The 14,733-nt window shown below is 42.5% G+C and overlaps 1 protein-coding gene across 15 annotated transcripts in view; it reads right to left on the bottom strand.

Moving 5' to 3' along the window:
• KMT2C (lysine methyltransferase 2C) overlaps nucleotides 1-14,733 on the bottom strand; it is a 203,464-nt gene that overhangs the window by 14,595 nt on the left and 174,136 nt on the right. For all 15 annotated transcript variants that reach the window (XM_082046506.1, XM_082046501.1, XM_082046503.1 and 12 more), the window contains 9 exons: nucleotides 14,326-14,651; nucleotides 11,941-13,763; nucleotides 10,518-10,629; nucleotides 9,617-9,695; nucleotides 9,436-9,499; nucleotides 7,349-7,581; nucleotides 2,718-4,388; nucleotides 1,004-1,216; nucleotides 547-711 (listed from right to left, as the gene is read on the bottom strand). In XM_082046506.1, coding sequence (XP_081902632.1) covers nucleotides 547-711; nucleotides 1,004-1,216; nucleotides 2,718-4,388; nucleotides 7,349-7,581; nucleotides 9,436-9,499; nucleotides 9,617-9,695; nucleotides 10,518-10,629; nucleotides 11,941-13,763; nucleotides 14,326-14,651 — 4,686 coding nt within the window. The remainder of the gene's footprint in view (nucleotides 1-546; nucleotides 712-1,003; nucleotides 1,217-2,717; nucleotides 4,389-7,348; nucleotides 7,582-9,435; nucleotides 9,500-9,616; nucleotides 9,696-10,517; nucleotides 10,630-11,940; nucleotides 13,764-14,325; nucleotides 14,652-14,733) is intronic.

Raw genomic sequence — 14,733 nt, 5'->3', positions numbered from 1 at the left:
GGGTCCATCTTTCTGAAACGCCCTGTGTTAGAGCAGCCAAGCAGCAGCTTTGGTTGTCTGTTTGCTATCTTGCTGCTTGGCCAACATTGCAGCTTTCATCTCAGAGACTGAGTTTTAAATTCTGGGGGTTATTACAGTCAGAGTTCTCAGGTTCTTAGTTAGGGCCTAGTGGACAAACGAGGAAAGTCTTTTTCCCATTTAAATCGCATTAAGAAAAGCTTTAATGCTTTCAGTGACTGTGAACTAGTGCAAACCCAGCCTTTTCTGCTTCATAAAACTGTAATTACAATTTTCACCATTTAGCACCCATTTGTAAAAGCAATACTTGTAGTTTTTAATTAGTTTACAACACAGTTCCCAGAACTGATTTCCACTTTCAGTGTAAAACAACGGTGGCTGTTTCAGCACTGCACCACCTGGCTAGTCTAGCAACAGAAAGCTATTTTCTTCTGCCTTCGTAAGAAGCAGGAACTCTACCCAACTAGTAGTAATAAATGTCATGAACCTTTTTTCCCTACACAATGGAAATCCAGAGTAAAGCCGCACCTTGTAAATGAGCTGGGAGTAGTAATCTGAAGCCCCATCAAGAGTAGCACTGCCAAAACTTCCTACAAGGCGATTGCCACCATTAAGCTGGCCGCTGCCATAGGGGAGAAAGTGTGCAAAGCTCACTCCAATTATTGGCTCCATCAAAGGCAGAAGAGAAAGTTGCTGTATTGAAAGAAAATAAAAAGGTAGAAATTAATATAACTATGACATAGAAGCATTGAAAATCTCCATACGTCAGTAGAGCTGCCAGGCACCACACGGCTCTGAGACTGCCCAACACCATGTCAGCACATCTTCCACATGGAAGTAACCCCAAAACTTGCAATGTCCTGGCTGTGTGAAAGTTTGCATTTTCTCCACCCTGTACTCAAAAATTCAGCTTAATGACCAGCTCCATTTCCACCAGGAGCAGCCCGCTCTTCCAAGTGTTTTCGTGCAGCACCTGCGTTCCTACCTGTTTTAACTGGATGAATGTATCAGCGTTCGGGTAAATAGCTTGTTTCTCCTCTTCCTCTTTTTTCCTTTTCTTGGACCGAGGAGCTGCCTTCTCTCCCGTCCTCTGAGCGCGCTTGTTTCTCTGTTTCTTGGTTTCAGGTCCTCCATCTGTTCTCTGCAGCTGGCTGTTACTGCACCCAAACGCACCTTGCATCTGGTTTCCTGCAGTTTGCTGGTCAAAGAATGGGAAGTGAAGCAGAATTTTTGACATTTTAATACACGGTTCATTCAAATTTACTGCACGATCATCTAGAAGAAGACACACGCTATAATAAATCTCATTGATAACCAACTGTATTTTACGGTCTGCTTCCTTTGCTGTCTCACTGGCAACTGTAACTGTCCCCGCACACAGAATTATGATTTATCGTTAACACCAATGACATCTGAAAACGTCATTAAAAACTCGCACACCAGAAAGATTTTCTTTTGAATACTCGCCAAAGTAAAGTTACATGTGCACGCAACCGCAGAGATTTTCACGTGGCTATAATGAAAGGCAGACATGGGGACAGATAAAAGATGTGTAAGTTAATATGATACAAATGTATTTTGAGGTCAGAAACAAAAACAGCATAGTGAAACAATTCTGGTTTGTAACACTGGCCTAAATATGTACAGTATGAATTTGCAAAACCATATAGGTGTGGAAAAGCAATCAGAATGGGACTTGGTAATGCAGCAGATGGTGGTGAGCCAAAAGAAAGTCCCATTTCTTTTTGTCAGTTATTATTTTAAACAGCTTTCCATGACCCCCTCAAGAGCTCTCACATATTCCTGTCATATATGTTTTAACTGTGAATCTTTAACACCTACATTACCTGCTGCTCACAATTACCTTTATTTTTATTACTCTTTATTTATTTTGAATGTGTTTAAATTTTGTTTCAAGGATGTATTAAGTATTTGGGCAGTCAAAACCAAAACTGAGTAGAGACTAAAGATCAAAATAAGACGACCAGCAAACCTAAGTGTAAAGTGTATCCTACCTGCACAGAAAGCAATTTCCTTTAGCTCTGTTTTAAGAACATTATAAATTGTTAAATCACATAATGGCATTAATATAAAGAATTAATGCTCCCTTCCATTAAAGTAAAATTAATTAGAAAAACATTCTGTAACACAGAAATCCAGCAATTTTAGGAGATTTAACGATTTAATGCTTTTGATAAAAATCCGAGAGCATAGTCTCTACTAAAATTAGAGACAATATGTGTTTTTCACAGGCAAAAAATGGGCATGGACTTGGTTCATTCACAGAAGACTCCAGACCGTGCAGCTGAAGGGGTGTGAGGCCCAGAAAAAACAGCATACAGATATACCATATACTGTACAGAAACACCCTAAGAGGTAATTAAGAGTCAACACTCTTAAAATCTTGCCTTAACCTTGGTAAACATTAGGAAGTGGCATTTTTAAAGATGACTATCTAGGGAAAATATAATTCCATTTTAATAATTTCTGAATACACTGATCTATGTAGTCATATTCAAACTTGCTTTGTAACACACATGATTTACTCATGGAGAAAAGACAGGAAGGGAGGTAAAAGTTGCTCTGAGCTGCTTATTCCACCCTTGTGCAGGTAGGTTATCTCTCCATTTATTCCCAAACACCTGCTGTGAAGGCACAAATCAGCTTTTCCTTATATAACAAACCCAGCCCAGGCTCACCATTCCCTCAGCTGGATTCTGCTTCTCTGTTAACTTTGGATCCCCAGAAGCCTCCTCTTCTGTTCGGCCGCTGTTCTCCGATTTCTGATTTAGAAGAGACGAGGACTTCTTATTTTTAAGCAAGTGTTTCAGCAATTCGTTCCCCGACTCCCCTTTCGCTGCTGGGACGCTGGCTGGTTGTGCCGGACTCGGAGCTGAAGAGGCAGGTTGTGACGCGACCTTCTCTTCTTCCACCTTAATACCGGCTGGATTTTCTGGTTTAGGCTCAGCTTGACCCGAGCATTGATCAGCTTCCGCTTTTTCTAGTTTAACTTCCTGAATGCTGGTGGGTGTATCTGGTGCAGCCTTTTCAGTCTCTGGATTTAGGCTGGGCTGTTTCTGGGGCTGGCAGTCCAGCTCTGGAGAGCTCTGGCTCTCTCCTGCATTGGAGGCTGATGGGCCCGTTATCTCCGCTGACTCTTGCTCATCTTGATGACGCGAAAGTTCATTGGGGGTGTTAACTGTAGGGGTGGAGGTAGAATCAGAAACGGTTGGAGTCGATGGCGCGGTTATATCTGAATGCGGAGTTGACGGGGCTTTTATTGACTCGGCATCGTCGTCCTTTTTCTTTTTCCGTGTCCTTTTCTTTTTTCCTTTCTCCTCCGGGATGATGTCAGAATACAGCTGGATGAGAGACTGGCTGGACCCAGGGAAGTTTGCTGCCTGGGGCGCACCAGTGTCCGAACCACACGGGGCAGCGCTGCCAAGCACTGCGGGGGAAGGTACAGCCGAAGCAAACGGAGACCTGACTTGGTTCTGCGTGAAGGTGGCCCCAGGGAGATTCCCATGAGTTTGTTTCACGTTGTGGAAATTAGGGGTTCCACCTGGAACAGCAGATCCATCAGGTCCAAAAGCTGTAGGTCCCACTGGCCTTCGCTCACCGCTTTGCATAAAATTTGAGGCGGGAGGCGAGGTCACAGGACCTTGCTGCAGGATCTGCCCCATCTGCTGCTGTTGGTGCTGTGGAGACTGCTGAAGAGGTCGGGGGGCTGGTATGAAATCACAAGGTAGATCGGAATTAAAGAAAGGTATCTGAGATAAGGGCGGTTTGTTATTTAATTCAGAGCCCATCATACCGTGCTGCTCCAGTTCCATTCTCTGCTGCAAAGCCCTCTGTCGATCCACCTCCTGCATGAGCTGAATGCGTTGCCGTTCCTGTTGCTCTCGTAAACGCTCCTTTCTTTCCCGCTCTTGAAAACTTTCACTAAAAGGGTTATTGTCCTCAAACTCCACCCTCGGTGGTGGCCCTGACTGTGCAGTTGCGTTTGGAGCAGCCACAGGGGCTGGTGTACCAGGAGTAATTGGCAACGGCGTCATTGGAGGCTGCATCCTTGCGGGGTTAATGGAAATATGACTCGCAGGGGCATTTCCAGGTTGCCACCCGGATAAGTTTGGCATCCTGGTTGGGTTGGATTGCCCGGGGATCACCACCGCGTGTTGCTGATGCTGGAGCTGTTGCGCCACCATGGGGAAGCTTTGCTGATTCATTGCTGGTGTCGTTCCTCCTGGAACCATTGGCGGTGGAGCCTGGACACCGGGCATCATCGCGTGGGGGGCCAGCCCGCACTGCTGCTGCTGCTTGATGCGATATTCCTCAATTAGTTCCGCATGCTCTTTCTGCTGCTTTCGAATCTAGAAATTAAAAAAGTCATTATTCATCTCTGACATGTACTATGTAAGCAGCATAAAACGTGTAACTCATCATTACCATTTCAGTAGACAATGACCTGCAGGCAAAACCAGCACTTCTGCACAGCCTTAATTTTGCTCCCATTTTGAGGCTAAAAGTTGTTATTTAATTAGAAATATTCTCCATCCCAAAATTTCAGAAAAAATAACAGTGCCTCCAAGTGCAATTTATGTACCAAGACTACACGGTGCTACAGAATACACAAACCTAAACCAAAAATGGTCCTTGTCTTACAGATCTTATCAACCATGCACAGCAAAACAGTTGGGAACAGGCAGGATAAAGGAAGCAGTGAGGTGGATGAACTTCAGATAAGCAAAGATTTTTAAACTACGTAATTGAAAAGTTCGTGGCAAAACAGTGAGGTACATTCCCATTTACTCACAGGCAGATGCTCAAACATCACACGTAGCAGCTGAAAATGGCTTGAAAATTTAGAATTTTAGGATGAAAATAAGCTCAAGTTGGACATTAAATGTTAAGCTTAGTAGTTTATTTTTAAGGCAAGCAGGAGAAGCCAATGGGAAGATACAACAGTGTCAACCAGAAAAGAAAGAGCATTTCAGAAACACAACAGGTACCAGCTATACCACTCTGAAAAAATAAAAGGCTTCGTAATCCACTGGTTAATAACACATATGTTATGGAAAATCTCCCTCTCACTTCTGTGACTTTCACTACTTCTCATTGCTGTTTGTATGATGGAAAAAGTCCATACCATAATTAAAAATGTTTGATAGCACTCTCCTTTATCAGAGGCAAGGGACAAGCCAGAAAGCTCAACAACAGAGATACTACAGGAGAAACTCCAGAACACAGGACCAGAAGGCTATTTACGTGGTAATCTCAGGTCCAAGATAATTTATAAGCTCTGGCTTGGCACTGACACTATCAGGGTCACTGCATAAAGCCACCGATGGGATGGGTCTGCACGGCCCAGTCCAGCGCTCTGGACTTATCGGTGGGTGCAGAGCATGAAACTCCTGTTGGCTCTGCACGCCTGGACAAAGAGGTGCCCAAACCACCGTGTCCTCCCAGCATCTGCAGGGGCCCATCAGCCACGGGGCTGTGCCTGGAATGAGCTGAGATCGGAGAGGACCCAATGACACCCTGCGCAGATCGACCTGGTGATGTTAGCAGTGTCGGGGAGAACTATGAGCAGAGCTGATGAGCGCGGGCTCCGCGCCACCCGCAGCAGTTGAAGTGTCCCAGCCGCAGGGACAACGCGGCTGTGTCCGCACGGCTCAGCACCTGCCACCCAAACCCATGCTGCACATCGGCTCTGGGATCTTAGAGCCCTTCTTCTATATATACATAAAGACTTGGCCTTTTTCAAACACTAAGAGAAGCTTGATTACAGAAGAATTACTTGATCTGATTTGAAAGAGCAGTGAATTGCTTCAAATAGAAGGTCCTTAAAAATATACTTCAAGAAAACCCTATTTAAGCTCCCACTAGGTGTGTAACACAGTGCTGTTTAGCATGTGGACAACTGGTCTAAATCAGTGGTTGGAGGGGAATGAATGGCATTTACCAGCAGTATATGAAAGTTAACTTTAAAAATGAGAAATAAAAGAACCTTAATTCTGGGGCACTAAGTGAATCTGCCAGCAATGTCACGATTAGCAGCTATTACTTCAGTGTAACTCCCCTGTAAGACTAGATTGACGTATGCATAAGACTGGTTAAAGTGATTTCTTTTGCACTTTTTCTACTTATGATTCATAAAAAAAAAAAGAAAGAGGAAGAAATGATGTGGACAGAATTTATCTGCTCTATCCCCCTTCCACATAGTGGAGACAAGCCAACTAATATTCTACCCAGTGCATACCCAGTCTTGAAGCAACACAGGAGCAAGAACTTGAGGGTCAGATATCACTAAGGACTTCATTTGAAGCCATCTGCTCCCAGTTTTTCCCCTCATAATAATAAAGGATCACTCTAAAGTATTTTCATGTTCAGCATGTCTGACTACGAAAAGATTTTCCACCCAAACTGTAAGAAACATCACGCCAGATAATTTTTAAATGATGTCTTGAAGAACACAGCATTCAGTACTGTTGGCCAAACCATAGATTCATCAAAACTATCACAGGTCTAACTTTAATCTCACTTAGTATAATCACTGTTACATGATGAAGCAACTGAAATTCCCATTGAATATAAAGAAAGAAAAAAAAAAAAACCAACAAAACAACCCAGTTAAAGTGGTTACACGTTGGAACTGGAGCCCAGAGAGCCTGGAAAATCTACCCTTGGAGACTTAGAAAACTTGACTGATAAGGTACATGAGGTTAATTCTGCTTTCATCAGGAGACCAGACAATCTCCAGATATCCCTTTGACCTGTAATATTCTGTAATATGATAACAGATAACACACTGATGATCAGAGTCTAGGAACTAGACAGATCATAAAACTACACTAACATTAAAGATGTAACGAAAAGAGCTTTTCAAACAATAACAATTAACTGGTGTATAACCAAGAGGTTCTGATCACATAAGGACACCTGAAAAAGCCTGAGCTATGAGGTTCATTCAAGCCTGAAACACAGAGCCCTACGCTCCCAGAATTTCCTCCTTCGCAGCCTGAATCTTTCATTTATGCTTTTCATGGTGCCAGGAACTCGGATGCAAATCGTTTTGCTAAGCAACCTCTCCTCTTCCCAAAGCACAGCTTTTTGTCCTGCCTCTTGCTGTAGCACATTCTCCTACAACTCATGTCACCAGCAACTCAGGGTAACGCTGTTACACACAAAATATGACAGGGAATGGCTCCCTTTAAACAAGTTCCACTGTATTTAAGCATTTCAGCTCATCTTTTAGGAGATTTAAAGCAGTGAGTCATACCAGTATGACAGCTTAGTATTAAGGTGATCGGTTTTGATTCCAGATGATTACCTGTTCCAGCTGTTTTTGGACCATACTTTGCTGCTCAGTAACATGTTTAAGCTGTTCTGCATCTTCTTCGGGGAACTCGCGCCCAGCTTTCTTGGCTGTTCGCTGTTTTGCTGAGAGTGCCTTTTTCGATTTTCTGTGTGCTCCAATTTGCTCCTCCAGGTACTTCTGTTGCATTTGAAGAAGCTGTTGTGTATCTTGCAGCCATTCCTCGTATTGCTTTCGTTGAGAATCATCTAAAGAGAAGTGATATCAAATATGATCTCATCCTGGGGGTGAGTTCTCAACCCTACTTTTTAGGGACAAAGTTTATCAGGTTCTCCCCTTGTTTTATGAAACTGTTGACTAGGTTCAGCCAAATTAGACAGAGGAGTTGAGCCCTCAAGACATACTAAGCTCTTGGAGTGATTTGAGTAAAGCAGAGATCCAAATTACTGCCTTTATTGAGAGAAAGCAGTTTCAACTTAGTCCCTTACTTTCAAGAGACACCAGCTCACCGTCTAAGCAGTAAATGTGTGCTTGCTGACTTTGGAAGCAGCTACAGAACCTGGTGGTCCCTGCCCTGCCATGGAAGACAGGACGTGGCAAGACTCTGAAAGTAGCCAGGTAGAGGTAAAGAGATTAGGGAGTAAGGACACAAATTTACAGGAAGCACGGCCTTATTAATTCTAGTGTCTGCAGAAGAGTTTTATACATAAAAATCTATTTTTATTACTACTTCACAGAAAAAAAATCTTCAACATCCATCAAATATTCATGAAATGAAAGAAAGATATTGCCGCCTTTGTAAAAATAACCTCTCTCAGTCTTCCGCACCGGTGCCTTTTGCTCCCCGCAAACAAACGTTCTCTCATTTAGGTTGTAACTGGGCCATTACTCTTTAAAAATGAGCAATGCTCATCTGCTATGAGCTCTCAGATGTTTTTCTCAAGGCAAAACAATCCTGTCTGGTAACATTTGATCCGCAATACACCCAGAAGTCAAGGGAGAAGGTTTGGTGACCGTATCTTGTGTCATGATCGCATTGTGGCAGCGAGCTGGGTTGCCAGGAATACAGTGTGGATTTTCCTTGTAAAGATAGCTCGTTTAATAAAGATACCTACACAACAGTGTGATTTCAATATAACCATGTGCTCCAGTCCCCACCACCATCTACTTTAACAGCCACTGTGGTAGGAACAGCCATCGACTCCAGCAGCTCAACCAAATCAATTCAGAGCCAGCTGCAGTCTCAAGGGGCGCCCGTTCTTTCAACAATAAATTCTGCAAAACTAATCACCTGAAGGGACAATTGAGTGGAAATGATGGAGAACAACTGCAGATGGGAGCAACGTGGAAGTGCAAATGAAAGTACTGAAATATTAACAAGTTCCAGGTAAGAGTAACTACTGCTGAAATGAGGAACAGATTGTCTCAAGTGTGGTGAACCATCTTCCCCCCCCAGTCAGAGCGAAGCCACCGCTGAGTGCCACAGCTAATTTCACCAATAATTAATACAGAAAACACTACTAAAGCTTCTCATGGCATATTTAGCACTGCTATTTTAGTTACTGGAAAAGGCAAAGGTCTTCTGTACTTTATTTATAAATATCAAGTAAAGTTTTTGCAGGGAAAGAAACACTTTTTTACACATGGTCCTCCTCTCCCAACATAGGCTCAGTTTTAATTTCTGATAATAAATCTCCTTCTCATCATAAAGACTAGGACTTATAATTGATCTAGGGCAAGCAGAAATAAGGAATGCAAAATACTATGTATTTCTACTTTCAAAAATTGTGTTTCTTGGCCAGTCTTGCTTAACGAATGCCCAGTAAGTCTGTCAGTCAATAGATTACTATACTCACACAAACCAATTAATGTTAGTTTCCTGTTTATTCTGTTTCTGTCTTTCCTCATGGTGTTTTTTTGGGATAGCTTTCTAGAAAAAATGTTAGTATCTTTTACTATGTTCCACTGTAATGATGAAATGACACAATTTTAAAGGGATTTTTTTTTTGAGACATGAGCTATTTATGGTCATTTTACTTAAAAAACCAACAAAACTACAGAATGAAACATAACATGAAAGAAATTATTCAATCTGTACTTACTGACAAAACCAGGACCGAAATTTGGAGGGTTAGGCCTAGACATCTGAGGTGTCAAATTTCCGTCCTAGAAATTTCAGGAAAGCATGCAGACAAGGAAATTAAATCATGATTCAACTTAACCCCCCCACTAGTTATCATTATGAAACAATTCTGTTGTAATCCCCCCATCAAGTTGTATTACCTGGGTAATCGCCTGCTGCATGTGATTTTGGCCATCGCTGGTCTGAGCCCCTGGCACTGGCTGACCCATAAAGGGAAACCTATCGATACATAAACAGAAAGTGAAAATATCATTTGAAAAACTGGTGGGTATTTTAGGGGAGAGACAACCTTGTGTTTCACTGAGCTTAAACAAAGCGTCCAGATATTCTACAGACATTTGCCTGAACTTCTGTACCAAACTTTTTCAACATCTGGAGAATACTAATTCTCATTTGATGCTAGACCATTTCACCTTTGGTTGAAGCTACTGCATTTTACACTTGGCAAAGAGATTAAATATGACGTACTGTGCTACAACAGTGAAGACATATAAAAAAAACCCCACCAAAATAGATCTGAATTTTATATATAATGATACAAAATAATATATGAGAGATTTAACAGATTTAGATATCATGGTGAAGCCTGCACTGTTCATAGCTCCTTTTGTCCTCAGAACAGATTTAAGAAAGGATGAAACTTCCATTACTTGGGCTAAATCTTAATTGTAGTTCACATTAAATGATACGCTGCAACGTGAGGTTAATGGTTACATCGCCATCAAGAGTTTTCAAACACAATGCACAGGAGATAACTGGAAAAACAAGAAAAGCATCAGCAGTGAAGCCACATTGACTCTTCTGACTGATGACATTACAACTGGAACACAAGTCTCATTAGTTTTATAAAAAAATATATAGTTTCCACAGTCACATTGGTTTTATTCTTCGGAGGTCATTTTGTATTAGCATGGCCTATGAACTACAACAAAAATATCTTTTCCCACTTTGCAATTTTCCATTTCCAGTGCAGTTTCCCTTAGCTCTATCATTTCCTTTTACATTTTGTAGCCCTAACGAACGGTGTCAAGCGTTGCCTACCTGTTCATAACCATCGGTGGCATCCCCATGTTACTCTGCGCCATGACTTTGTTGATCCCCTTAAGAGCCACCATTTTTGCTTTCATTATGGGATCAGTAATTGCATCAAAGTCTATAAAAGAAAAACAGTAAAAGTGTATTAATGGCTGAACATCACATGTTAACTGGAACTGACTTATTTAGATCTAGTCCATGCAGCAGTCATCGGTACAACAACATCACTGCGTTACTATTTCACACTACTTGTCTTCTCCACTTCAAAATTCATGGTTAATATGTAGTTTCCTATATCCCCAAAGGAAAGTTAGTCCAGCAGCAACTGTTCTCAGCCATGACATGCAAAGAAAAAGCAGGACAATCTGAGAAGGGCTCTAAACCAAACTTGGCCTATGACCCAACAGGTTAATAAATTCTATTTACAGGTTTAAGAATCAGGAAGATGAGTTGTTTCTGTGAGTTCGGTTGGCAAAACTGACACAGGACCACTAATGTACAAAGAAAACCTGTTTAGTGGCTCTGTAATTACCGGTAGCACTACAGGCAGAAGCCACATACAGCACCTGAAAAGACTATTAACATGGAGAACTTGGCCTCTTTCCTGCCGTCTCTCCCAGGATAAATGGGATTATGGAACAGCTGAGGTCGGGAGGGATCTCTGGAGGGCACTGCACCCCCCTGGGGTGGCTACAGCACGTCCTGGCCACACCACAAATGATGAACTGTGATTTAGGGGGCAGGTTACATTTCTATTTTGAACCAACAGCCTTGATGGCCAGTGAAGTCACAAATAACACATTTCTAAAAACTTCCTTTTTCATTAATGACAAATAATAGCAATGGTCTTGATCTGAATGCTCAAACTGCTATGCTACATTAAAATGGATATTATCTCAAACTCTTTGAGTATGTGATATTATTAGTGATATTTCTGGGTCATGCCTGGATTGTGAGTTAGTAACACAGCTTTTACTAATCCCTTTCCTTAAGACAAACTAACACTGAAAAAAATGTAATAAACCAACCATAAACAGAAAATTGGTAGATCAAACATCAAAAGGTCAGCTAATGCACTTGATCATCTAATTTCGTTTACAAAGGGTGCATTTAGTCCACAACACATATGAGAAATCAAAGTATAAAGAGAATATGTGACAGAATTGATGTCAGAAAAATTAGCAGTAACACAGTTACCCTGATCCTGGTAAAACCAACAGCAGCCTTGCCACAAGGGTTCAACATTTCACCTACATGCTCCATTTCCAGCCTCCCAATGTATGACTAGACAAGCTGGTTTTTGTTATGCCACGCTCAAGCTCCAAGCATCTACCTGTTTCTTTCAGTGCTATGGATTATTTAACTAATTATTGTTGTGTGTTTATACAACTAAGTGGGACACACACACACCAGTAGATCAGCCACATACCAATATTGGGGAAAAAGGGCTCCGAGCGTTGGCGAATCATGGCTTGCATCTGTCGCTGCTGCTGCTGCTCCTGTCGCTCCTGATCCAAAAGGTCCTGCAGAAGAAGCGGCTGTTCCTCCAGCAGAAGCGGTCGCTCTCGATTTTGTTGCTGAGCTAATGGTTGAGGGAGCATCATCTGTTGGGGCCCAGATATGCCACTAGGGCCGGGACGATTTGTCACAGCCACAGTTTGATTAGATGTCTGTCCCGTCCCAAAGTTATGATTAGCTGTCTGACCCTGAATAAATCCTGCATTGGGTGATCCTTGAGAAAAATTATGGTTTATCCGTGGAACCATGGCCAAGTTGGAATTTAAAGTGTTCTCCAAGATCTGTCCGCCAGGTGTCATGAGTGTTTGTGGAATACCTGGTGCGTGGTTTATTTGTGGTGTTGGCAAAGACTGAGATGGAGATCCCAGAGTCGTCGCTTCGGCGTTATCAGAGCTTTCATTAGCCAGCAAACTGGAGAGGACTGGTGTGGACCCAGAAATACTGCAGGAACTTACTGCTCCTTGGACAGGCAGAGGAGCAGATCCCTGAGCATCTGGACTGGGCACAGTTACTTCTTGACTAGGAACAGCAGTAGTTTTATCAGGGAATTCTGGGTTAGCAGGCTGCACGGGAGCCTTTTCTCCATCCTTTAGCTCCACTTCAGCAGCCTGTTGAGCACTTGTGGATTCAGCATTTCCCTCACTTTTTTCATTTTCATTCTTCTTTTCCTCCTGAGTGTTTGGGGAAAGTACTTCTGTTTTAATTTCATTTTTTGCAGCAGATTTCTTCTGTGGAGACTGGGTCTCAGAAGGGGAAACGGTTTTATCACTTTGTTCTTTCTGTTTTGGTTCTTCTGTCTTGCCCTGGATATCTAGTTTGTCATCAATGGGGACACTAAGATCTAGCTCTTCATTAAACATTCCTTTCTTATCCCCCACATCAAGGTCTGGGTCTGTGTATGCAATTATATCGAATTCCCCAGATCTTAGAAGATCATCAAGGTGAGGATCATTGGTTTCCAAATTATCTAAAGTGTCCAGTTCATCTCCTTTTCCATCCTCTGTGTCTAGATTCAAATTTTCCAGATCCTCGTCATCTAAATCCTTGACTTCCACCCCCTCAAGGTCTTTCACATCCAAATCCTTTACAGCAGGATCATCAGGATCCAGCTTTTCTTCTAGACCATCACTTGGCTGGTTGGGAATCTGCAAATTTGCAGATTCATCACTTGGTGCAGACGTAGACAAAGGTGGTCCTGGGAACGCATCAGCAACTGGTGGGTGACTTAGAGAACGTATTACAAGTGCAGGTGGGTTGTCAGGATTGATTTGATCCTGCTGGGATTGTGACATGTGCTCCAAACTCGTCGACATCTGCAACTGGTTAGGTAGAGCTTGCGAATTATGTCTCAGTGGTTCTGCCTGTCTGGGGCCCGGGAACTCCTGCCTGGGTATGAACCCCGCGTGTCGCTGGTGTTGCGCTGCTGCATCCATCACGTTTGGAGCGGAAGGATTGAAAGGCAGCCTCGGCCTCCCGTCAGGAGCTCTGTGCCGCAACTCGATAAACGCCTGACCCAAGATGTTGTGCTGCTGAACTGGAATTCCCTGCGGAGGAAAATGTTGAGAGATCCCGGACGCGTTGTTCATTTGCGGGTTGCTCACTGGCCGAGGCATGTCGATAGACAGAGATCTTCTGAGCTGCGGGGGAACTCCTGGGCGTTGCATCGGCTGCTGAGGACCCAGGAAACGTTCTTGGCCTGACGGTGGACCATGGCCACCTCCTGGAAACCCGTATCTGAAATCAAATATGAAAGACTAAATCGTCTTTGGTTTTTTTTGGTCTCGGGACTGCCTAGGCTGGCATATCTGACTAAATAGCTATTCACCAAAATGCTTTACATGATGCATTCATTAAGATATTTACATAAATATTTTGAATAATTACGCTTACATTTAAATGAGCTTTATGACTACAATAAAATAATTGCTTTAATTATGTTTAATAAACAACCTGTTTTCAATTCCAGTAATAATAATAATGGATAGAAAACACTGACATTAAGAACCATCTTCATAAATAAACTACATGTTAATGCAACTCAGTGTAAAAAAATAATATTGTGTGGATTTACAAGCTACTGAAATAAATCCAAAATACTGAAAAAGATTAATCCTGAGATGCAATGTACGTCAATATTGGCATTCATTTTACACCACAGCATTCACAGTAAAAATGGCACAGGCAGAAGTTGATGTTTGATAACATATTCATTATAAATGAAACCAAGAATATTATAATTTCTGTAAATGTAGAACTACCTTGTAATATTCTGGGTTTAGGAGAAGAAAGAGCTTACCTAAGGCCATGAGGTCTCATCCCCATGGTGTTCATATCACCCGGAAACTGGGGCCTGTTGAACTGCCCATCAGTGGGAAACGGTCCACGTTGGTCTTTTGGGTACACGGCGAACCTTGGTCCGCCCGGAGGGACAACAGAGGACCGAATACTCCCAGGGTACGGAGGAGGAGGGCGGTTAAAAATTTGATTTAAGTTGTCTTGCTGCCAGTGCTGAAGAGGAGCTGCATGAGCAGGAGCTGCTGCCTCCTGCAAGGCTTTTTCCTGACGAACCGCGTTCTTCTTCTGCTGCTGTTGCTGTAGAATAATTTCGCGTAATTTCTGGCGCTGTTTTAAAAAGAAAAAAAATTCATGGTGCTTGACACTGCAGTTGACGTATTTTGAAGGGTTACACTCCGCTAGGTTAAGC

The sequence above is a fragment of the Streptopelia decaocto genome (assembly GCF_964273445.1).
Source record: "Streptopelia decaocto genome assembly, chromosome: 2".
Lineage (NCBI taxonomy): Eukaryota > Metazoa > Chordata > Aves > Columbiformes > Columbidae > Streptopelia > Streptopelia decaocto.
The sequence above is the reverse complement of the archived record's forward strand: the minus strand, read 5'-3'. Positions and strand labels throughout refer to the sequence as shown.